The sequence below is a fragment of the Petromyzon marinus genome, chromosome 77 (assembly GCF_048934315.1).
Source record: "Petromyzon marinus isolate PM22_M1 ecotype Great Lakes invasive population chromosome 77, UKy_Petmar_22M1.pri1.0, whole genome shotgun sequence".
Classification (NCBI taxonomy): Eukaryota; Metazoa; Chordata; class Hyperoartia; order Petromyzontiformes; family Petromyzontidae; genus Petromyzon; species Petromyzon marinus.
Genome location: NC_133743.1, coordinates 405282 through 431243, shown reverse-complemented (window position 1 = coordinate 431243; position 25962 = coordinate 405282). Strand labels below are relative to the sequence as shown.

Genomic DNA, 25962 nt, shown 5'->3' with positions numbered 1-25962 from the left:
GTGGTGGTGGGTTGGGTCAGTCTGACGTCAGAATTCGGGGGGGAGTCTTAGCGAACGACCTCAGGGATTGGACGGATTCACGCAGCCATGCGATTGGCCGCCTACGTATCAATAATCTCTCACATCCGATTGGTCGATTGACTGCCCCCTCCACTGGCTGTGTTTGAGGTCAAGGTCACGTTGAGGTTTTAAATTTTTGTTGGTTAAAAAGAAAATCGTTGATGGACATTCCACATTCCTATGGCAACGGCTCAGGACGGATGCCAAAAAAGATCATTTGCACAAACAGGAGGTGGTGCCAATTCGTTTGTTTGTTGTTGTCGTCATCGACCGCTGGTAGGAGGACGAGGATGACGAGGATGACGAGGATGATGGGCCAAGTCAACTCTCTACGGCAGGAGTTGGAACCGCTTGTAGATAAAACCTCCACCCCCCCCCCCCCCCCCCCCCCCACGTACAGGTGAGTCTTTCACGTACAGGTGAGTCAACCTGTGCGAGGAAACGTCTCCTACCAGGAGAGAGTCCTCCATCACCCACCTCACCTATCACCCCCCCCCCCTACCCACCCACCACCCCCCACCCCCCACCTCTACAGGTGAGCGCCGGCTGCCCAGGTGAGCAGCGATGCGAGGATGAGCAGGGAGGTGGTGAGGCCGGGCAACGGAGGGTGTTGGCCGGGCGCTGCAGCTGTGGGCGATGCTGTGGCCGGCGAGAGGGTGGTGGCGTTGGTGGTGGCGTTGGTGGAGGCGGTGGTGGAGGCGGTGGTGGTGGCGTTGGTGGAGGCGGTGGTGGTGGCGTTGGCGGTCCCCGTGTAGTAGACGGCACGGCTGCCCAGGTTCTGGACGGGGCGGAAGTTGTTGACCAGCGGCTCCTTCCCCTCGGCGTCGTAGTACAAGAGGGTGCGGAACAGATCCAGCTGTGGGGCGGTGCGGGCAGGTGAGAAGTTCGGGCAGCGGTTTACCACACAACAACAACAACCGCCATTCGCCACTAAGTGGCGGTGACGTCACCACAACGCTTGTGCCAGGCTAGGTGCACCTTCAGGCCACGTCAAGTGTCGAACACCCGCTGGCAGGAAGTCAAGGGTCAAGGGGCAGACCCAAGTGCCACGGGTCGACTGACTGAGATGACCGAGATGGCTGGCTGATGCACCACCTGTGCCCCCTACTGTGCCGACCTGCTGTGCTTTAGCCACCCGGCGCTCCGCTCGTTGTTGTGAGCGTCGCTCCTCCGCCCTCCGTTGTTGTTGGAGGGCGACTGCCTCCAACTGCCCAGTAGCGTCCTTCACGAGCCTCCTCCACAGAGGCCGATCTTGACACCGCTGGTACCGGTCATTGGCAAGTCCACTCAGCTCCACGTCCTCCTGTACCACATCACTCCATCTCTTCTCTAGCCTGTGCCGCGCGAGTTTAGCCCCCTCAATCCGGCCGAACAAAAGCTGTTTGGGCATGCGGTGGCTGGGCATGCGGGCTACATGACCCAGCCATCGCAGCCTTGTCCGCCGGAGGAGCTCACCGATGGGACCTTGCCCAGATCTTTCAAGGGATTTGTGAGCTCCTCACACAATCCAGTCTGGTTAAACCTAGGATGGATCGTAGGCAGGCCAGCCTAAATGTTTCTAACCGGCGACGATGTTCCATTAGGGGGGGGTCCACGTTTCGCAAGCGTAGAGAAGGGAGGGAACGACCGTGGCCGAGAAGACCCGAAGCTTAGTGTGGAGCGACAGACCAGGTAGCTTCCACACAGCGTTACGCAACCGATGAAAAGATATTGGCGCTCGACTGATTCGGAGTGGGACCTCTGCTGTTAAACTGGAGCCGGTCCAGGACCACATACACACACACTAACACACACACTAACACACACACTAACACACACACTAACACACACTAACACACACACTAACACACACTAACACACAAACACTAACACACACACACTAACACACACACACTAACACACACACACACACTAACACACACACACACTAACACACACACTAACACACACACTAACACACACACTAACACACACACTAACACACACTCCACACCTGTGCCTGCCCCAGAAAGAGTGGCGCCTGGAAGACGCTCCAGATCACCGACTCGTCGCAAGTGGGCGTCGTGAGGGAGCCGCTGTATCGGTAGAAGGGCCCGGCAATCGACGATTCGAGCGCTCCGGGGACAAACGACTGCAGGCTCGGGGCCATCACGCTGCTGTTCGTGCCTAGGTCGGGGGGGGGGGGGTGGAGCAATCAGATCGGGGCAAAATTCGTGTGAATGAATAATAGCGAGTGATCAATAATCATTTTTCGTGATGATTAATAATACGCGTGTTGTTGATCAATAATGATGAATGACTATTAATAATTACTGAATAATGATTTATATTGTTGATGAATAATACGTATTGTGAGTACATATTCATAAACAATTACTATGAATACTTAATAAATAATCAATATTAACTGAAATTGTTGATAACTAATAATTATTAATAAATACACACACAGTACACACACACAGTACGCACACACAGTACACACGCACACAGTACACACACACAGTACACACACACACACAGTACACACTACACACACACAGTACACACACACACAGTACACACACACAGTACACACACAGGTAGACACACACAACAACAACAACAACCGCCATTCGCCACTAAGTGGCGGTGACGTCACCACGACGCTTGTGCCAGGCCATGTGCACCCTGAGGCCACGTGAAGTGTCGAACGCCCGCTGGCAGGAGGTCACGGGGCAGACCCAGGTGCCACGGGTCGACTGACTGAGATGACTGGCCGATGCACCACCTGTGCCCCCTACTATGCCAACTGGCTGCATTTTATCTGCCTGCGCTCCGCTCGTTGTTGTGAGCTTCGCTCCTCAGCCCTCCGCTGTTGTTGTTGGAGGGGGACTGTCCCCCAACTGCCCAGTAGCCGCAGGGTGCACCTAGCCTGGCACTGCCCAGTAGCCTCAGGCTGCACCTAGCCTGGCACTTCCCAGTAACAGCGTCCTTCACGAACCTCCTCCTCCACAGAGGCCGACTCAGCTCCACGTCCTCTTGTACCACATCACTCCGTCTCTTCTCTAGCCCGTGCCACTCAATCACTCACCCACTCACCCACTCACTCACCCACTCACCCATCAGCTCCATCTCCTCTCTCGCCAATGCCGCGCCCGTTTAGCTCCCCACTGTCCGACCGGACAAAAGCTTTTTAGGCATGAGGTGGGTCGGCATGCGGGCTACGTGACCCAGCCAACTTGCCAAACGATGTCTACTGTTACCAGATGAAGCCCCACTGATTTGCTGCGTAGCTCGTTGTTCAGTAAGCGTGACCTGGACATCAACAAATGACAGCCACAGAGACCCGTAGACCCACAGGGACCCATACTCAGAGACACATACTCAGAGAACTATACTCAGAGACACATACTCATAGAGAACCATACACAGAGACCCATACTCAGAGACACATACTCAGAGACCCATACTCAGAGACACATACTCATAGAGAACCATACACAGAGTCATATACTCAGAGACCCATACTCATAGACCCATACTCATAGACTCATACTCAGAGACCCATACTCAGAGACGCATACTCATAGACACCCATACTCAGAGACACATACTCATAGAGACCCATACTCATAGACCCATACTCAGAGACACATACTCAGAGACCCCTACTCAGAGAACCATACACAGAGACACATACTCATAGAGACCCATACTCATAGACCCATACTCAGAGACACATACTCATAGACCCATAGTCAGAGACACATACTCATAGACCCATACTCAGAGACCCATACTCAGAGACACATACTCAGATACACATACTCAGAGACCCCTACTCAGAGAACCATACACAGAGACACATACTCATAGAGACCCATACTCATAGACCCATACTCAGAGACACATACTCAGAGACCCCTACTCAGAGAACCATACACAGAGACACATACTCATAGAGACCCATACTCATAGATCCATACTCAGAGACACATACTCATAGACCCATAGTCAGAGACACATACTCATAGACCCATACTCAGAGACCCATACTCAGAGACACATACTCATAGACCCATACTCAGAGACCCATACTCAGAGACACATACTCATAGAGAACCATACACAGAGACATACTCATAGAGAACCATACTCAGAGACACATACTCATAGACCCCTACTCAGAGACACATATTCAGAGACACATACTCATAGAGACCCATACTCATAGACCCATACTCAGAGACACATACTCAGAGACCCCTACTCAGAGAACCATACACAGAGACACATACTCATAGAGACCCATACTCATAGACCCATAGTCAGAGACACATACTCATAGACCCATACTCAGAGACCCATACTCAGAGACACATACTCATAGACCCATACTCATAGACACATACTCAGAGACACATACTCATAGAGAACCATACACAGAGACATACTCATAGAGACCCATACTCATAGACCCATACTTAGAGACACATACTCAGAGACACATACTCATAGACCCATATTCAGAGACACATACTCATAGAGAACCATACACAGAGACATACTCATAGACCCATACTCAGAGACACATACTCAGAGACACATACTCATAGAGACACATACTCATAGACCCATACTCATAGACCCATACTCAGAGACCCATACTCAGAGACCTACATAGACCCACAGAGACTCATACTCATAGAGACCCATACATACCCATAGAGACTCACAGATACCATAGAGACCCACAGAGTGTCTGTGTGTGTGTCTGTGTGTCTGTGTGTGTGTCTGTGTGTCTGTGTGTCTGTGTTTTGTGTATGTGGGGAGCGGTAGTGTAATGGTTAGCGCTGTGCTGCGCTACGAACCTGGCCAACACCGGTGATGATTATCTGAACCGGTCCCGGGCATCCCCTAGGTCGACTCAGCCTCAAATTAGTAGCTGGTGTAGCGGTGTGCAGTGAACATCGCTAGCACTGGGGAGACAAAGGCGTGGTGCTGGCCACCCACCCCCTCTTGTGCCGTGCCGGCCTTCAAAGGTTCTGCTCGCTAACAGCACTTCCCCCTACAGTCTTTCACAGACTACACGGGGGACCTGTGCCTTTGTCTTTGTGTGTCAGTATATCAACGGACGAACGTCAGGATCCCTCGCGTGAACAACCCCGCACCGTCAGCTCCTGCGGCTGAGACGGAGGTCTCGAGGAGTGAAATTCTTCCTGCGCTGCTCTCGTAGCAAGGAGGAAGGAGGAAGTGGAAAGACCACAACACAAGAGCTTTAAACCGCACACACACAAAACACAATTAGATAATACAACACACACACATATATACATACATACAATAATTGGTTTTGTTTCAGAAGAAGATCGATGACAATTCGAATTTAGAGGGGAAGGAACAATGCCTCTGCCAGCGGTGGTGGTGGTGGTGGTGGCGGTGTTGGCGCTGCAAATTGGTGAGTTTAAGGGTCCGACCTCTTGGAACGATCGGATGAGTCTCTGTGTGGGTCTGTGTGGGTCTCTGTGGGTCTGTGTGGGTCTGTGTGGGTTTCTGTGGGTCTCTGTGGGTTTCTGTAGGTTTCTGTGGGTCTCTGTGTGGGTCTCTGTGGGTTTTTGTGGGTCTGTGTGGGTATCTGTGGCTGTCTGTGGGTCTGTGTGGGTCTCTGTGGGTCTGTGTGGGTCTCTGTGGGTCTCTGTGGGTCTGTGTGGGTCTCTGTGGGTTTTATGTGGGTCTGTGTGGTTGTCTGTGTGTCTCTGTGGGTCTCTGTGGTTATATGAGTCACTATGGGTCTCTGTGGTTCAATTATTCTCTGTTGGTCTCTGTGGGTCTCTGTGGTGATATGAGTCTCTATGGGTCTCTGTGGTTCAATTATTCACTATGGGTCTCTGTGAGACTCTCTTGGTCTGAGTCTCTGTGGGTTCTTTGGGTCTATGAGTCGCTGTGGTTCTCTGTGGTTAAATGATTCTCTGTGGGTCTCTGTGGTTCTATGAGGCTCTAAGGGTTGCTGTGGTTCAATTATTCTCTGTGGGTCTCTGTGGGTCTTTGTGGGTCTATGAGTCTCTGTTGGTTCTGTGGGTATATGAGTCTCTGTGAGTCTCTATGGTTCAATGTTTCTCTATGGGTCTCTGTGGGTCTATGATCTGTGTCTCTATGGGAATCTATTGGTCTATGAGTCTGTGTCTCTATGGGAATCTGTGTGTGTATAGTGTATAGCGTAGTTTGTGTAGTGTATAGTGTAGTGTATAGCAGAGTAGTGTAGCGGTTTGTGCTACGCTGCGCTATGAACCTGGCGACCCGGGTTCGATTCCCGCTCACGACCAACGCCAGTGACAATTATCTGAACCGGTCCAGGGCCTCCCCTAGGTCGACTCAGCCTCAAATCAGTACCTTGTGCGGTGTGCACTAAACATCGCCACTGCAGAGACAAAGTCGACCGGGCGTGGTGCTGGTCACCCACCCCCTCGTGTGCTGTGCCGGCCTTCATAGGTGCTCACTAACAGCACTTGCCCCTACAGTGTGTTACAGGCTACACGGGGGAGCTTTGCAGTGTATAGTGGAGTGTGTAGTGGAGTGTAGTGTGTAGTGGAGTGTGTAGTGGAGTGTGTAGTGGAGTGTGTAGTGGAGTGTGTAGTGGAGTGTGTAGTGGAGTGTAGTGTAGTGTGTAGTGGACTGTAGTGTGTAGTGGAGTGTAGTGTATAGTGGAGTGGAGTGTATAGTGGAGTGTGTAGTGGAGTGTAGTGTGTAGTGGAGTGTGTAGTGGAGTGTAGTGTGTAGTGGAGTGTGTAGTGGAGTGTGTAGTGGAGTGTAGTATGTAGTGGAGTGTAGTGTAGTGTGTAGTGGAGTGTAGTGTGTAGTGGAGTGTAGTGTGTAGTGGAGTGTAGTGTATAGTGGAGTGTGTAGTGGAGTATATAGTGGAGTCGTGACCACCACGTCGTGACCACCACGTGACCACCACGTGACCACCACGTGGTGGTCACGGCGTGGTCACGTGGTGGTCACACCTTGGTGGTAACGGCGTGGTCACGTGGTGGTCACGTGGTGGTTGCGACGTGGTAGTCACCACGTGGTGGTCACGACGTGGTGGTCACGTGGTGGTCACGATGTGACCACCACGTGCGCCCGTGGAATGCGCTCTTTCAGCATTGGACGCGATTTTGTCACGGGGTTGCTCTGCCTTGCTGCTGCTGTAGCCGGCGCAGGCTTGACCTGTGGGACGAGTCTGTTCACTTGGTTTGTGTTTGTTTAAAGGCGGTGAGATGTTAACTACCTCCCCTGGTGTGCAAGGACGTTGTGGGTTCGATCCCGACCTTGACGATGCCTGCCGCTGTAAATTTGGAGTCTGCGTGTCTCTCTCTGTCCCTTGCAGTGATATGTTAACTACCTCGACTGGTATACAGGAGGTCGTGGGTTCGATTACCCTGAGATATGTTAACTACCTCGCCTGGTCTACAGGAGGTCGTGGGTTTGATTAGCCTGAGAGATGTTAACTACCTCGCCTGATATACAGCAGGCTTCAGGGGTCCGATCCCGACCCTGAAGATGCCTACCGCTGTATGTTTGGAGTCTGTTTCTCATTCTTTCATCATCATCACGGTGGCTAGGAGATGTTTACTACCTCGTCTGGTCTACAGGAGGTCGTGGGTTTGATTAGATTGAGAGATGTTAACTACCTCGCCTGGCATACAGGAGGTCGTGGGTTTGATTAGCCTGAGAGATGTTAACTACCTCGCCTGGTCTAAAGGAGGTCGTGGGTTCGATCCCGACCCTCTCGATGCCTGCCGCTGTATGTTTGGAGCCTGCGTCTGTCTTTCTCTCTCTCCCTGTGGTGAGGCCACTCCGAGTTGAGTCTGGCACGGGGGCACGGGTGGCTGTGGCTTGTTGCTGTAGCCGGAGCAGGCTTCCCCGTGTTAAGATATTCAAATTCCCGATAGGTGTGATACCTTTTGCAAAGAGTGAAGTCTGCATTAACCACGCACACTTTAAGCGCTCATTTGCGCTCAAAGTGTTTTTTCACTTTAAGCGTGTTTTATTTTTCTAATCACCGCTTGTTTCCGTGTAAAGCGAGGAATTATTTTCTGTTTTTATCGGTCGCCCTCTTGGCGTTATTCTCAACCGCAAATGATAGCGGCCTCAGCGAAGCGGCCACCGTGGTGATGCTTTCGCTTTATGCGACAAACGCTCACAACGCCTGCGTCGAGAAATAAAAACCGGGCCAAAAGCGAACGACGCTTTAAGTTTGTCGCTTCAAGAGGTTTTTTTCTTCCCCTCCTCCTTAACGACCACCACGAAGGGTGATTTTTATTGTCGATCACATGGCCTTATTCTCAAAAGTTGACCTCTCGTATGCACTGATGTTGTCATCACCGCTTGCAGGGAACGGAGCCGGGAGCAGTGTGGGACGTCAGCACTTCGGCGCATTTATGCCGAACTACAGGCGGATGGTCGACGCGCTTGTGGTGGACTTCGTCAGCTACAACAGCAGCGCTCAGGTCACCGTCTCGGTCCCCGCGGTGAACTTCTCGCAGACCGTCCTCCTGCCTCCCTTCTCCGTCGGCAATGTATCCATCCCGGTAACGGCAGAGATCAAAGAGAACGGCATCGTCACCAACAAGGTCGTGTCCGTTCGTTCTGACAGTGACATCTCAGTGTGGGGCATGTCCAAACGACTTGCAACAACCGATGGATTCATGATGATCCCTGGGCAGGAACTGGGAATAGAATATTACATAGTCGCTCCTGTGTCTGGTGTCATAACCCGGAACGAATTTGCAATAATCAGTCCCTACAACAACGTGACGGTGCAGATTATTTTGAGCGGAAATGTTACATTCAACGGTGTGACGTACTCCAACGATCTGAACATAACTCTACAAGAGAACGAGGTCGTGCAGTTCCAAGGATCCTCTCTGACTGGGACCAGGGTACTTTCGAGTCAACCTGTGGCCGTGTTCAGTGGAGATCGGTGCATCGCAGTCCACACAGCCTGCAATTTTGTGACAGAGCAGCTCTTGCCAGTATCGCAGTGGGGCTCCTCTTACCTGGTCTTCCCTGTGTCCATCAAGTCAACAGACGACAGCGTCATCATCACCTCGCCTACGAGCGCGAGCGTCAGTGTCAATGTCAGTGTCGGTGGGAATTTCACAACCTACACGTTGACCAATTATGGACACATCAGCGTATCTGTATATGCAAACCAGACTTTGTCTATAAACTCATCTGTGAACGTAGGGGTCATGTACATTTGCCAGGGTGGGTCTACAACTCTAGGGTATTCCATGGACCCATTCCAGATGAGCATCATACCGACCAGCAAGTTCTCTAACAAGTACCTATTTGCGACTCAATCAGATTTTATAAACATTTTAATCGTGATCGCCAAGGATGCGGACAAATGTGGGATCGTCATCAACAACGGGACACTGTGCGATAAGATCCAGTGGGTCCGGACAAACGACCTCCAGTTCGTGGCCGGGGAGCTGAAACTGGGACTTGGGAATCAGCAGTTCCTGGTGGAACATGCGACTCAGACGTTCGGGCTCTACCTCTATGGGGTGGTATCCTACGACTCATTTGGCTACGTCCTCAGCTACGGCAACCTAAGAGGTAACTAAACGCTGAGAAATTTGTAACGAGATCAGCCAGACTCGTAGCATCGCAAATCTAACTTCTACTACTACTACGATTATTATTATTCCACTAACATAGACGTCGCCGTTACAACCCCCACCACCACCCTCGCGAATGCCCCTCCTCAATTGTGACCTCGCCCACATTTGATTGGCTTCCTGTTACCGTGGTGCGATGAAGTCAAAACGTTCTTGCCATTACAGCCCCTCCCCCCCCCCTGGTGGATGGGCTCATTTTGTGCACAACTGAAGTTCTCCCTAATATAAGTTCTTTTCTTCTTTGGTTCTTTCGGTAAAGTCACGTAGAATGAGAATAAATTAATAAATTGATAAAATAAAATAACACAATATTCTCACGACGTTTCGGCCACAACACAAGCGGCCTTCATCAGGTGAAGGGACGAGACTGTCTGGTAGGACAGCGCTGGAGTGAAAGAGCCACGTTCAGATCACGACCTTTAAACTGTGTGAGAGGAAACAAAGCGCCTTGACAAAGGAATTAGCATATAATTTAGCATCTCATTCTACGTGACTTTACCGAAAGAACCAAAGAAGATGAATCATTGCAGTCACGAAAGCTTTAAATCGATAAGTTATTTTGGTTAGAACGCGTAAATATATAAACGTGTCATTAAAACCCACCACTACCCGATACAGCCAACTGGTAGGGGCTGTCACGGAAACAGAACGTGGCCAATTCGTCACCAGTACAGCACACCGGTGTGTTGGTGAGCCAAGCCACAACATTTACAATACGCCATCTAACAAAAAAACAACTCTATTATGGATGATTTTGGTCGCGAAAACCCACGTGTTAAAGCGACTGATGTTGTGTGAGGGGCAGAGGAGGCGCCTGCTGTGACTCGTCCACTTGGCTTGAGTATTTAATTGAGAAACTGGAATGCGCTGATGGCGGCTTCTCACATTTTGGCCTCGCACGGAGACCCAAAGATGTACAGATACCCACAGACTCCCACAGAGACTCCCACAGAGACTCACAAGGAGACCCCAGAGACGTGCAGATACTCACGGACTCCCAACCATACCCCCAAAGACCCAGAGACCGATACAAACATATAGACCGATGATGAAACTAAACTGAAATTGCATTTTTTGCTAAACGCGTTTTCGGTTGCATCGCGTAACTAGAAATGTGCCTTCTAACGCGTCACCACGCGACAGCTGTCGCCTGATGAAGCTGGTTGTAATTATTGGCGAAACATCGAACTCCGATTGTAAACATTGTGGATTTGCTCTCCGACATAGCGGTTAGTGGTGTACTCATATACTACATGCTACACTACACTATACACTACACACTACACTATACACTACACTATACACTACACTATACACTACACTACACACTACACTATACACTGCACTATACACTGCACTATACACTGCACTATACACGACACTATATACTGCACTATACACTACACTATACAGTACACTATACACTACACTATACAGTACACTATACAGTACACTATACACTAGTGCTGTATTAGTAACGAATTGGCACGTTCTGTTTATGTGACACTAAAAAACTTTACTGATTGGCTGTGTCGGACGGTGGCGGGTTTAACAACACACTTATGGATTTACTCTCCAACACACCGGTGTGCTGTACCATTTTACTTCACTATACACTACACTAGACACTGCACTATACACTGCACTATACACCATACTACATACCACACTAGTGCTGTATTAGTAACGAATTAGCCACTTTCTGTTTAGTGACACTAATCTCGGTACTAAAAAAACAACACCCTGGATGATATTCTTAGTTTTTTCGGTAAAGTCACGTTGAAGAGAAACAACAAAATAACAAAATATATATAAAACAATAAAAAATTCTCACGACGTTTCGACCATAACTCAAACGGTCATCATCAGGTGTGTCGGTTTGCATAAATTTATTTTGAAAACGGCATATTTATTTATTTATATATATTTAAAAAAACGTTTGCGTCACGCGCAACGATTGGCAGTTTGCCCAGGACTAGTCCATCTGTTTTTTGAAAAGAGGAGGGGGGAGACGAAATTTGTTTTTATGTATGTTGTCTGAAAGCCACTGTAAGCGTGAACAATCAATCAAGAACTGAAAGCGTTACCGACGCGTCAAACCTAACGCGGTTTATTCCCCCCCCACCCCCCACCCCCGTCCGCTCCTGCCTCCCCTTCTTCCTCCGAACCCGCATCGAGCACGAGGCATCTCAACTCCCCACCCCACCCCCGCGCTATCTTCAATGGATCGGTCTCAACACTCCCGCATCCTCTCCCCTCCCCCCAAGCGGCGTCGTCCCTCTCACCACCCCACTTCCACACCGCCCGCTCAACGCGCACCGTCTCACCACCCCGCCCCCCCCGCCGCCCTCGCTTCCTCGTTCCCCGCACGCTCGAACCTTCCGAGGGGTCTCACACTTTTCGCGCTTCAACTTCCGCCGCCCCGGGTGGGGTGGAGAGGATTTCTGTACGCGAGCCCGGCCCCCCCCTTTAGCGGGGGCCGGGCTCGCGACGCCAACGCCCGACCGCGTGGCGCCGGTGAAGTTCCGCCGCCGCTTGCCGCTCTCTGTCCGCGTCGGACGCGCGATTTGGTCGCTGGTGAAACTGGCACCGGGGTGGCTCTGCCTCGCTGATTCTGCTGCCGTAGCCGGTGCAGGCTTGACCCGTGGATAGGGCGTTTGTGTAACACCAAGTCCTCTACCGATGGGACCTTTTCGTTTGTGCCGGTATCAAAGCGACACAAAGATAAGTTTGGGTTTTCATAATTTTTTTTCTGGCATTAGCAAAACACGAGGTGCGCTAAGATTTTTTTAACGCCAAATAGGTGATACATTTTGCAAGGAGTGAAGTCTGCATTAACTACGCACGTACTCTTTGGTTCTATTCGGTAAAGTCACCACGTAGGTAAAAATAAAATAACAAAAAATCACGACGTTTCGGCCACAATACAAGTGGCCTTCATCAGGTGAAGGGACTGGACTGTCCAGAGGACAGCGTTGGAGTGAAGACAGCCATGCCCAGGTCGCGTCCTTTAAGCTGTGTGGGAGGAAAAAAAAACGCCTTGACAAAGGAATTTGCATAACAATGATGTACTGGACCGGCACGGTGGGGGGGGGGGAGGTTACATAATGTTGGTGTGAAAGGAAAATAAGCTGCTGTGAAAGTTTGGAATACACACTACTTGAGAAATAAAACCCCGCTAAAAGCGGACGACGCTTAAAGTTTGTCGCTTCAAGAGGATGTTTTTTTCCCCTCCTGCTTAACGACCACCATGAAGGTGATTTTTTTAAATGTCGATCTCGTGGCCTTGTTCTCAAAAGTTGAACTCTCTCGCTTTGCCCTGATGTTGTCGTCACCGCTCGCAGGGAACGGAGCCGGGAGCAGTGTGGGACGTCAGTTCTTCGGCGCATTTATGCAGAACTACGTGGAGGTAGTCGACGCGCTTGTGGTGGACTTCGCCAGCTACGACAGCAGCACTCAGGTCACCATCTCGGTCCCTGCGGTGAACTTCTCGCAGGCCGTCCTCCTGCCTCCCTTCTCCGTCGGCAATGTATCCATCCCGGTAACGGCAGAGATCGCAGAGAACGGCATCGTCACCAACAAGGTCGTGTCCGTTCGTTCCGACAGTGACATCTCAGTGTGGGGCATGTCCAAACGATCTGCAACAACCGATGGGTTCATGATGATCCCTGAGCAAGAGCTGGGAACAGAATATTACGTAGTCGCTCCTGTGTCTGGTTCATCAACGAACGAATTCGCGATAGTCAGTCCCTACAACAACGTGACGGTGCAGATTATTTTGAGCGGAAATGTTATTTTCAACGGTGTGACGTACTCCAACAATCTGAACATCACTCTACAAGAGGACCAAGTCGTGCAGTTCCAAGGATCCGCTCTAACTGGGACCAGGGTACTTTCGAGTCAACCTGTGGCCGTGTTCAGTGGAGATCGGTGCATCGCAGTCCACACAGCCTGCAATTTTGTGACAGAGCAGCTCTTGCCAGTACGACAGTGGGGCTCCTCTTACCTGGTCTTCCCTGTGTCCATCAAGTCAACAAATGACAGCGTCATCATCACCTCGCCTTCAAGCGCGAGCATCAGAGTCAATGTCAGTGTCGATGGGAATTTCACAACCTACACGTTGACCAATTATGGTCGCATCAGCGTTCCTATATATGCAAACCAGACTTTGTCTATAAACTCATCTGTGAACGTAGGGGTCATGTACATTTGCCAGGGTGGGTCTACAACTCTAGGGTATTCCATGGATCCGTTCCAGATGAACATCATACCGACCAGCAAGTTCTCTAACATGTACCTGTTTGCGACTCAACCAGATTTTATAAACATTTTAATCGTGATCGTCAAGGATGCGGACAAATGTGGGATCGTCATCAACAACAAGACACTGTGCGATAAGATCCAGTGGGTCCGGACAAGCGACCTCCAGTTCGTGGCCGGGGAGCTGAACCTGGGACTTGGGAATCAGCAGTTCCGTGTGGAACACGCGACTCAGACGTTTGGGCTCTACCTCTACGGGGTGGCATCCTATGACTCATTTGGCTACGTCCTTGGCTACGGCAACCTAAGAGGTAACTAAATGCTGAGCATTTGAAACACGATCAGCCAGACTTGTAGCAAATCTAACTTCTACGATTATTATTCCACTAACAAACACGACGCCGTTACAACCCCCACCACCACCCTCGCGAACGCCGCTCCCCAATTGTGACCTCGCCCACATTTGATTGGCTTCCTGTTACCGTGGTGTGAAGACGTCACGATGCCTGTGCCATTACAGCTCCTCCCCCCCTGGTGGATGGGCTGAGTCTGTGCACAACTCAAGTTGTGGGCTGGGCAGAGGCGGCGTCCGCTGTGACTCATCCACTTGGATTGAGTATTTAATTGACAGCGGCTTCTCCCGTTATGGCCTCGCATGGAGACCCAGAGATGTACAGATACCCATGGACGTCCACAGTGACCCATAGACTCCCACAGATACCCACAGACTCCTACAGAGACCCATAGACTTACAAAGAGACCAAGAGATGTACAGATACCCATGGACGTGAACAGTGACCCTCAGACTCCCACAGATACCCACAGACTCCTACGGAGATCCATAGACTTACAAAGAGACCAAGAGATGTACAGATACCCATGGACGTCCACAGTGACCCACAGACTCCCACAGATACCCACAGACTCCTACAGAGACCAATAGACTTACAAAGAGACCAAGAGATGTACAGATACCCATGGACTTCCACTGAGACGCACAAACTCGTACAGATACCCACATACTAATACAGGGACCCATGGACCTACAAAGAGACCCAGAGATATACAGATACCCATGGACTTCCACAGAGATGCACAGACTCCCACAGATACCCACAGACTCCTACAGAGACCCATAGACTTACAAAGAGACCAAGAGATGTACAGATACCCATGGACGTCCACAGTGACCCACAGACTCCCACAGATACCCACAGACTCTCACAGAGACCCATGGACCTACCAAGAGACCCAGAGATATACAGATACCAATGGACTTCCACTGAGACCCACAGACTCGTACAGATACCCACAGACTAATACAGGGACCCATGGACCTACCAAGAGACCCAGAGATATACAGATACCCATGGACTTCCACAGAGACCCACAGACTCCCACAGATACCCAACAGACTCCTACAGAGACCCATAGACTTCCAAAGAGACCAAGAGATGTACAGACACCCATGGACGTCCACTGAGATGCACAGACTCGTACAGATACCCACAGACTAATACAGAGGCCCATGGACCTACAAAGAGCCCCAGAGATATACAGATACCCATGGACTTCCACTTAGACCCACACACTCGTACAGATACCCACAGACTAATACAGGGACCCATGGACCTACCAAGAGACCCAGAGATATACAGATACCCATGGACGTCCACAGTGACCCACAGACTTCCACAGAGACCCACAGACTTCTCTTCTTCCTCCACGCGTTTGTCCCACTCCACGTGGGGGCGTTCCTCCGCTCTCCTTGCCGACCTCCACGCCGCCCTGTTCCTGCGCTATCTCTTTCCGCTCCTTGGTTCACCACCACCACCACCACATCACACCCACCACATCACACCCACCACATCACACCCACCACATCACACCACCACATCACACCACCACATCACACCACCACATCACACCACCACATCACACCACTACATCACACCCACCACATCGCACCCACCACATCACACCACTACATCACACCCACCACATCACACCCACCACATCACATCCACCACATCACACCACTACATCCCACCACATCACACCACCACTACATCACACCACCACTACATCACACCACCACTACATCACACCACCACATCACACCACCACATTGCACTCACCACATCACACCACCACATCACACCACTACATCACACCACCACATCACACCCACCACATCACACCACCACATCACACCCACCACATCACAACCACCACATCACACCACCACATCACACCCACCACATCACACCCACCACAACACACCCACCACATCGCACCCACCACCGCATCGCACTCACATCACACCACTACATCACACCACCGCATCGCACTCACCACATCGCACTCACCACATCACACCATACCACATCACACCACTACATCACACCACCACATCACACCACCACCACATCGCACTCACCACATCACACCACCACATCACAGCCACCACATCACACCCACCACATCACACCACCACATCACACCACCACCACATCGCACTCACCACATCACACCACTACATCACACCATACCACATCACACCACTACATCACACCACCACATCACACCCACCACATCACACCACCACATCACACCACCACATCGCACTCACCACATCGCACTCACCACATCACACCATACCACATCACACCACCACCACATCACACTGTAGACGCAGCTTTCCTGAACCAAAAAAATAAGCTACGCCTTAACTTGTGGGAGCAAAAAAGCCTGACGCGTGTTTGAGGTGTCTTAAGTCAAACTGTTTCCTTATTGCTTAGTTGCACAAAAACGAGCGTTTTCTAAAGTTAAATCATCGCCTGTTCACGTACTGTGCAACCTCGTCGCACGGACAAAAGACTGCATCCACTCGCTCACCACGGCCCTTCTTGTAGCTCCCCGTTTATACTGTACAAACCGGAAGTGACGTCATGGGTTCAACCAACGGAGCGTCTAACCGCAGGGGGGTTTCTACACAGATGGGATATTCCAAATGAAATATAACCAGTCCGTCAACAAATGTGTGACGGATGTACATCAAATGTATACACAGAAATAATACGCTCACTTTCTGTCTTTTGACTCTTACACGCACCACCAAATCGCATCCACCACATCACACCACTACATCACACCCACCACATCACACCACTACATCACACCACCACGTCACACCACTACATCACACCACTACATCACACCACCACATCACACCACATCACACCACCACATCACACCATCACACCACCACATCACACCCACCACATCACACCACTACATCACACCACTACATCACACCACCACATCACACCCACTACATCACACCACTACATCACACCACTACATCACACCACTACATCACACCCACCACATCGCACCCACCACATCACACCCACCACATCACACCACTACATCACACCCACCACATCACACCACTACATCGCCCCCCCCCCCTCCCGCACCTCTTCTTCTGCCTTTCTTCCTCGCGATCCCCTTTCCATCAACTCGCATCGCTCGCCAGCCTCCAACCCACGCCATGTCCCTGTCGCCTCTCCCGCACGACCGAACCACACACAGAGCCCGTCGCTCTCTCCCTCTGTAGTGTAGTTTATAGTGTAGTGTAAAGTGTAGGGTGGTGTATAGTAGTGTAGTGTAAAGTGTAGGGTGGTGTATAGTAGTGTGGTGTATAGTAGAGTGGTGTAGTGTATAGTAGTGGGATGTATAGTGTAGTGTAAAGTGTAGGGTGGTGTATAGTAGTGTAGTGCATAGTGTAGTGTATAGTGTAGTGTATAGTGTAGTGTATAGTAGTGTGATGTATAGTGTAGTGTATAGTAGTGTAGTGTATAGTGTAGTGTATAGTAGTGTGGTGTATAGTAGTGTAGTGTATAGTGTAGTGTATAGTGTAGTGTATAGTAGTGTAGTGTATAGTAGTGTAGTGTATAGTGTAGTGTATAGTGTAGTGTATAGTGTAGTGTATAGTAGTGTAGTGTATAGTGTAGTGTATAGTGTATAGTGTAGTGTATAGTAGTGTGGTGTATAGTGTAGTGTATAGTGTAGTGTATAGTAGTGTAGTGTATAGTAGTGTAGTGTATAGTAGTGTAGTGTATAGTAGTGTATAGTGTAGTGTATAGTGTAGTGTATAGTAGTGTAGTGTATAGTAGTCCATTGTATAGTGTAGTGTATAGTAGTGTAGTGTATAGTAGTGTAGTGTATAGTGTAGTGTATAGTGTAGTGTATAGTAGTGTAGTGTATAGTGTAGTGTATAGTAGTCTAGCAAACAGTAGTGTAGTGTATAGTAGTGTAGCATATAGTAGTGTGGTGTATAGTAGTGTAGTGTATAGTAGTGTAGTGTATTGTAGTGTAGTGTATAGTGTAGTGTATAGTAGTGTCATGTATAGTGTAGTGTAGTGTATAGTAGTGTAGTGTATAGTAGTGTAGCGTATAGTAGTGTGGTGTATAGTAGTGTAGTGTATAGTGTAGTGTATAGTAGTGTAGTGTATAGTAGTGTAGTGTATAGTGTAGTGTATAGTAGTGTAGCGTATAGTAGTGTGGTGTATAGTAGTGTAGTGTATAGTGTAGTGTATAGTAGTGTAGTGTATAGTAGTGTGGTGTATAGAAGTGTAGTGTATAGTGTAGTGTATAGTAGTGTAGTGTATAGTAGTGTGTTGTATAGTAGTGTAGTATATAGTGTAGTGTATAGTAGTGTAGTGTATAGTAGTGTATAGTAGTGTAGTGTATAGTAGTGTGGTGTATAGTAGTCTAGCAAATAGTAGTGTAGTGTATAGTAGTGTAGCAAATAGTAGTGTAGTATATAGTAGTGTCGTGTATAGTGTAGTGTATAGTGTAGTGTATAGTGTAGTGGAAAGTAGTGAAGTGTATAGTGTAGTGTATAGTAGTGTATTGTATAGTAGTGATGTGTATAGTGTAGTGTATAGTGTTGTGTATAGTGTAGTGTATAGCAGTGATGTGTATAGTGTAGTGTATAATAGTGTGGTGTATAGTAGTCTAGCAAATAGTAGTGTAGTGCACAGTAGTCTAGCAAATAGTAGTATAGTGTATAGTAGTGTCGTGTATAGTGTAGTGTATAGTGTAGTGTATAGTGTAGTGTATAGTGTAGTGGAAAGTAGTGAAGTGTATAGTGTAGTATATAGCAGTGATGTGTATAGTGTAGTGTATAGTAGTGTCGTGTATAGTGTAGTGTATAGTGTAGTGTATAGCAGTGATGTGTATAGTGTAGTGTATAGTCGTCTAGTGTATTGTCGTGTAGTGTATAGTGCAGCGTATATTAGTGACATGTATATTGTAGCGCGGTGTATAGTAGTGTATACTATAGTAGTAATGTGTATAGTGTAGTGTATAGTAGTGTATAGTAGTGTAGTGTATAGTGTATAGTGTAGTGTACAGTGTAGTGTATAGTGTAGCGTATATTACTGACGTGTACATTGTAGCGCGGTGTATAGCAGTGTATAGTGTGTAGCATCAACACATCTCTTGGTGACTCCGTGGTCCTCCGCCCCGCTTCCCCCCCTTTGACGATTCGTCCGGTGAAAGTAACTAAAGAGTGGCCCGCGATGCCCTAGGCGGAGTCTGTCGCATCAACCCATCCGGCGCGAGCGGCACCGTCCGATTCGCCGATTTGCTCGCGAGGCCCAACGTCGGTGACTGCCTCTGGACCATAACCGGCGGGCCGGGTACGGCCGTGATCCTTCGCTTCCAGACGTTCAGGTAAGCGGCGGTTGTGGGGGGAAGGGAGGGAAGGGAAGGGAGGGGATGTATAGGTGCACTCACTCTGGCCCACAGGTTCGCAACCACGCGTCACGAAACGCTTCGGGCTGTTAAGAGTCCGCTCCGCCGATGAGCACGGATGTCCCTCGTACACGACGGCGGTGGAGGTTCAACACAACGTGCACGTGTGCTCATGCTAGAGGGGGCGTAAGTACGAACGTCGGGTTCACCACCTAGTAGGCTTTCCTCGCCAATGTCATCGATTTTCTTGGTTCTTTCGGTAAAGTCACCACCACGTTAGATAGGGAAACAATAAAATATTGAAAATATAAAACAATAGAATTGTTATTCTTGGTTCTTTCGGTAAAGTCACCACGTATAGAAGGGAAACAATAAAATAATAAACATATTAAACAATAAAATTATTATTATTGGTTCTTTCGGTAAAGTCACCACATATAGAAGGGAAACAATAAAATAATACAAATATTAAACACAAAAATTATTATTGTTGGTTCTTTCGGTAAAGTGGAGGTAAAATAATAAAAATATTAAACAATAAAATTATTTTGATTTAAAGCTTTCGTGACTGCAGTAATTCATATTCTTAGTTTTTTCGGTAAAGTCACGTTGAAGAGAAACAACAAAATAATAAAATATATATAAAACAATAAAAAATTCTCACGACGTTTCGACCATAACTCAAACGGTTATGTTGTTTCTCTTCAACGTGACTTTACAGAAAAAACTAAGAATATAAATAAATTTATTATTATTGGTTCTTTCGGTAAAGTCACCACACGTAGAAGGGAAACAATAAAATAATAAAAATATGAAACAATACAATTATTATTCTTGGTTCTTTGGGTAAAGTCACCACCACGTTAGATAGGGAAACAATAAAATAACAAAAATATGAAACAATAAAATTAATATTCTTGGTTCTTTCGGTAAAGTCACCACCACGTTAGATAGGGAAACAATAAAATAATGAAAATATAAAACAATAAAATTATTATTCTTGGTTCTTTCGGTAAAGTCACCACCACGTTAGATAGGGAAACAATAAAATAATAAAAATATAAAACAATAAAATTATTATTCTTGGTTCTTTCGGTAAAGTCACCACGTAGAAGGGAAACAATAAAATAATAATATAAAACAATAAAATTATTATTCTTGGTTCTTTCGGTAAAGTCACCACGTTAGATAGGGAAACAATAAAATAATAAAAATATTAAACAATACAATTATTATTCTTGGTTCTTTCGGTAAAGTCACCACGTATAGAAAGGAAACAATAAAATAATAAAAATATAAAACAATAAAATTATTATTCTTGGTTCTTTCGGTAAAGTCACCACATATAGAAGGGAAACAATAAAATAATAAAAATCTGAAACAATAAAATTATTATTCTTGGTTCTTTGGGTAAAGTCACCACGTTAGATAGGAAAACAATAAAATAATAAAAATATAAAACAATAAAATTATTATACTTGTTTCTTTCGGTAAAGTCACCACGTTAGATAGGGAAACAATAAAATAAAAAAATATAAAACAATAAAATTATTATTCTTGGTTCTTTCGGTAAAGTCACCACGTTAGATAGGAAAACAATAAAATAATAAAAATATAAAACAATAAAATTATTATTCTTAGTTCTTTCGGTAAAGTCACCACGTATAGAAGGGAAACAATAAAATAATACAAATATGAAACAATAAAATTATTATACTTGGTTCTTTCGGTAAAGTCACCACGTAGAAGGGAAACAATAAAATATTAAAAATATAAACAATAAAATTATTATTCTTGGTTCTGTCGGTAAAGTCAACACGTATAGAAGGGAAACAATAAAATAATAAAAATATGAAACAATAAAATTATTATACTTGGTTCTTTCGGTAAAGTCACCACGTAGAAGGGAAACAATAAAATATAAAAAATATAAAACAATAAAATTATTATTCTTGGTTCTTTCGGTAAAGTCACCACATATAGAAGGGAAACAATAAAATAATACAAATATTAAACAATAAAATTATTATTCTTGGTTCTTTCGGTAAAGTGGAGGTAAAATAATAAAAATATTAAACAATAAAATTATTATTATTGGTTCTTTCGGTAAAGTCACCACATATAGAAGGGAAACAATAAAATAATAAAAATATGAAACAATAAAATTATTATTCTTGGTTCTTTGGGTAAAGTCACCACGTTAGATAGGAACACAATAAAATAATAAAAATATAAAACAATAAAATTATTATACTTGTTTCTTTCGGTAAAGTCACCACGTTAGATAGGGAAACAATAAAATAAAAAAAATATAAAACAATAAAATTATTATTCTTGGTTCTTTCGGTAAAGTCACCACGTTAGATAGGAAAACAATAAAATAATAAAAATATAAAACAATAAAATTATTATTCTTAGTTCTTTCGGTAAAGTCACCACGTATAGAAGGGAAACAATAAAATAATAAAAATATGAAACAATAAAATTATTATACTTGGTTCTTTCGGTAAAGTCACCACGTAGAAGGGAAACAATAAAATATAAAAAATATAAAACAATAAAATTATTTTTTTATTTAAAGCTTTCGTGACTGCAGTAATTCATATTCTTAGTTTTTTCGGTAAAGTCACGTTGAAGAGAAACAACAAAATAACAAAATATATATAAAACAATAAAAAATTCTCACGACGTTTCGACCATAACTCAAACGGTCATCATCAGGTGTGTCGGTTTGCATAAATTTATTTTGAAAACGGCATATTTATTTATATATATAAAAATAACGTTTGCGTCACGCGCAACGATGGCAGTTTGCCAGGACTAGTCCATCTATTTTTTTTTTTGAAAAGAGGAGGGGGGAGACGAAATTTGTTTTTATGTATGCTGTCTGAAAGGCACTGTAAGCGTGAACAATCAATCAAGAACTGAAATGATTTATCAAATCTTTCCAATGATTGCTAAGATAGAATCCATCTTCTCGGTTGAAATTGTCTCTGTGTTTGTATATGTGGATAGCCTCATGAACGAATCTCTCATGGAAGCCAGATGGCTTACAAAGAACCTCCGTCTTGGAAAAGTCAATGGCATGTGAGCCTACTGAATTAGAACAATGATCTGCTACGGCCGAGGTGTTGGTCCTACCGTGTTTAAGGTCTGCTTTATGTTCACGAATGCGGTCCGAGATATGGCGTTTGGTTTCTCCAATGTAACTACTACCACAGAGGCAACTTAGTTTGTAGACACCAGGGTATTGTATTCTGGGTATAGGGTATTCTGGTTCCGTCTGTAAAAGATGTGATTCCAGGACAATGCCACCGTCGGGGGCGTGTCACAGCAGCAGCTGTCCGCTGTCCGCTGTCCGCTGTCCGCTGTCCACTCTCCGCTGTCCGCTGTCCACTCTCCGCTGTCCACTCTCCGCTGTCCGCTGTCCGCTGTCCGCTGTCCGCGCGAAGTCTGCAGGCGGGTGCCGAGGTCGTCTATGTCTACGACGGGCCATCCGTGGACTCGCCGCTCCTGGGGAAGTACGCCGGCGACGGAGTCCCAGCTCCCATCATCTCGTCCTCCAACGCCTTGTCCGTGAGGGCCACGTACGACACGCGGGGAATCGCCGGCAACTTCAGCGCGTTTTACAGGGGTGAGTTTAATCTGTCTGTCTGTCTGTTTGTCTGTCTGTTTGTTCGTCTGTCTGTCTGTCTGTTTGTTTGTCTGTCTGTCTGTCTGTTTGTTTGTTTGTCTGTTTGTCTGTTTGTTTGTCTGTCTGTTTGTTTGTCTGTCTGTCTGTCTGTTTGTTTGTTTGTCTGTCTGTCTGTCTGTTTGTTTGTCTGTCTGTCTGTTTGTTTGTTTGTCTGTTTGTCTGTTTGTTTGTCTGTCTGTTTGTTTGTCTGTCTGTCTGTTTGTTTGTTTGTCTGTCTGTCTGTCTGTGTGTCTGTCTGTCTGTGTGTCTGTCTGTCTGTCTGTCTGTTTGTTTGTCTGTCTGTGTGTCTGCCTGTCTGTCTGTGTGTCTGTTTGTCTGTCTGTCTGTCTGTGTGTCTGTGTGTCTGTCTGTCTGTCTGTTTGTCTGTATGTCTGTCTGTCTGTCTGTGTGTCTGTCTGTCTGTCTGTCTTGCTGCGATGACGCTGCGAGGCCCCTCGCTTGACTCGTTGAGCGCTCCCACGTGGCGGCGAGACTCCGGCGGGACTCACGAGAGGGCCGAGGCTTCCGTTCCGCGTCGCTGCGCCAGGGGGTGGGGTGGGGGGAGAGGCTCGGCCACCTTCCGATGTTAGTTGATGTTTTGGGCTCTCTGATTTTACATTAACCGGTTTCATTTCTCGCCCTAACACGGCCGCTGAGCTCACCGAGCTCGAGGTTTTGTTTTTTTTTGCTTTGAGGTCCTCCATTAACGTGCCGATCTCTCACAGGAACACACCAATATGTCACATTAACATGCCAATATGTCACATTAACATGCCAATCGTTCACATTAACATGCCAATCTCTCACATTAACACGCCAATATCTGACATTAACGTGCCAATATCTCACATTAACATTCCAATCTCTCACATTAACATGCCAATATCTTACATTAACATGCCAATATCTCACATTAACACACCAATATCTCACATTAACGTGTCAATATCTCACATTAACGTGCCATTATCTCACATTAACATGCCAATATCTCACATTAACACGCCAATATCTCACATTAACACACCAATATCTCACATTAACGTGCCAATATCTCACATTAACATGCCAATATCTCACATTAACGTGCCAATATCTCACATTAACGTGCCAATATCTCACATTAACGTGCCAATATCTCACATTAACATGCCAATATCTCACATTAACGTGCCAATCTCTCACAGGAACACGGCCACCTCAGGGCGCCCGCCTTGGACCCAGCTCAACGATCTCACGTCAACTTGCTGACTCTTACCGGGCAGCCCTTTCAGTTTCAGTTTATTTTGGCATAGCCCTGTGAGCCATTCGGCTCTTGAATCGGAGTGCAACCCCACAACAAACAACAAAGAAAAACAAAAACACGAACATTAAAAACATCTTAAAGTGACTTTGGGTTGACTGTGCAAAACAGAAAATCCATGGGGGGGAAAAAAAAACAGCAAAAATATTCCTGAAAAAAGCACCGTGTACACCACCAATGCCGTGTGAAAAAAATCCCAGTGGGAATGCAAGTCAAACAACAACAACAACAACTTTCGATTTGAAGATTTCGTGACTGCAAGGATTCATCTTCTTTGGTTCCTTCGGTAAAGTCACCACGTAGAATGAGAATAAAATAATAAATTGATAAAATAAAATAACACAGTAAAATGCTCACGACGATTCGGGCCACAACACAAGCGGCCTTCATCAGGTGAAGGGACGAGGGACGAGACTGTCTAGAGGACGCTCCAGCGCTGTCCTCCAGACAGTCTCATCCCTTCACCTGATTAAGGCCGCTTGTGTTGTGGCCGAAACGTCGTGAGAATTTAATTGCGTCATTTTATTTTATCAATTTATTATTTTATTCTCATTCTACGTGGTGGTGACTTTACCGAAAGAACCAAAGAAGATGAATCCTTGCAGTCACGAATGCCTGAAATCGAAATCATCATCAGGTTATTGTTTCCCTTCTACGTGACTTTACCGAAAGAACAAAAGAAGATGAATCCTATAGTGACGAAAGCTTGAAATCGAAATCATCATCAGGTTATTGTTTCCCTTCTACGTGACTTTACCGAAAGAACCAAAGAAGATGAATCCTTGCAGTCACGAATGCCTGAAATCGAAATCATCATCAGGTTATTGTTTCCCTTCTACGTGACTTTACCGAAAGAACCAAAGAAGATGAATCCTATAGTGACAAAAGCTTGAAATCGAAATCATCATCAGGTTATTGTTTCCCTTCTACGTGACTTTACCGAAAGAACCAAAGAAGATGAATCCTTGCAGTCACGAAAGCTTTAAATCGAACGTTTGCGTTGCGATCGAGACGTCATCGTTTTTTATTTTTTTATTTTTTGTTATCTTTTCCATTCGCACCTTTCTCCATGGTTCTTTCGGTAAAAGCCACGTGGGGTATAAAACAAAATAATCAAATCGCGATTTTTCCCACCTGATGACGGACTTCTTGTGCTTGCGCCCGAAACGCCGTGATCTATTTTATTTTTTTTCTATACCTGCGCGATGACTTTGCCGAAAGACCCAAAGAAAACGGCATCTATACATTCA

General features: G+C 46.6%; 2 protein-coding genes across 2 annotated transcripts in view; one reads left to right on the top strand and one right to left on the bottom strand.

The window, feature by feature from the left end:
- Positions 1-578: 578 nt before the first annotated feature.
- Positions 579-2218, bottom strand: LOC142907297 (carbonic anhydrase 4-like). The gene is made up of 2 exons (XM_076056625.1): positions 2054-2218; positions 579-916 (listed from the first exon to the last, which is right to left on the bottom strand). The coding sequence occupies exons 1-2, from the start codon at positions 2207-2209 to the stop codon at positions 590-592; spliced, it is 483 nt and encodes a 160-aa protein (XP_075912740.1). The 5' UTR covers positions 2210-2218; the 3' UTR covers positions 579-589.
- Positions 2219-5249: 3031 nt separating this feature from the next.
- Positions 5250-25962, top strand: part of LOC116958389 (uncharacterized) — a 49992-nt gene continuing 29279 nt past the window's right edge. The window contains exons 1-4 of the mRNA XM_076056739.1: positions 5250-5500; positions 13055-14281; positions 19571-19715; positions 23189-23370. Of these exons, the coding sequence (XP_075912854.1) occupies positions 5446-5500; positions 13055-14281; positions 19571-19715; positions 23189-23370 (1609 nt within the window). The 5' untranslated portion in view covers positions 5250-5445. The remainder of the gene's footprint in view (positions 5501-13054; positions 14282-19570; positions 19716-23188; positions 23371-25962) is intronic.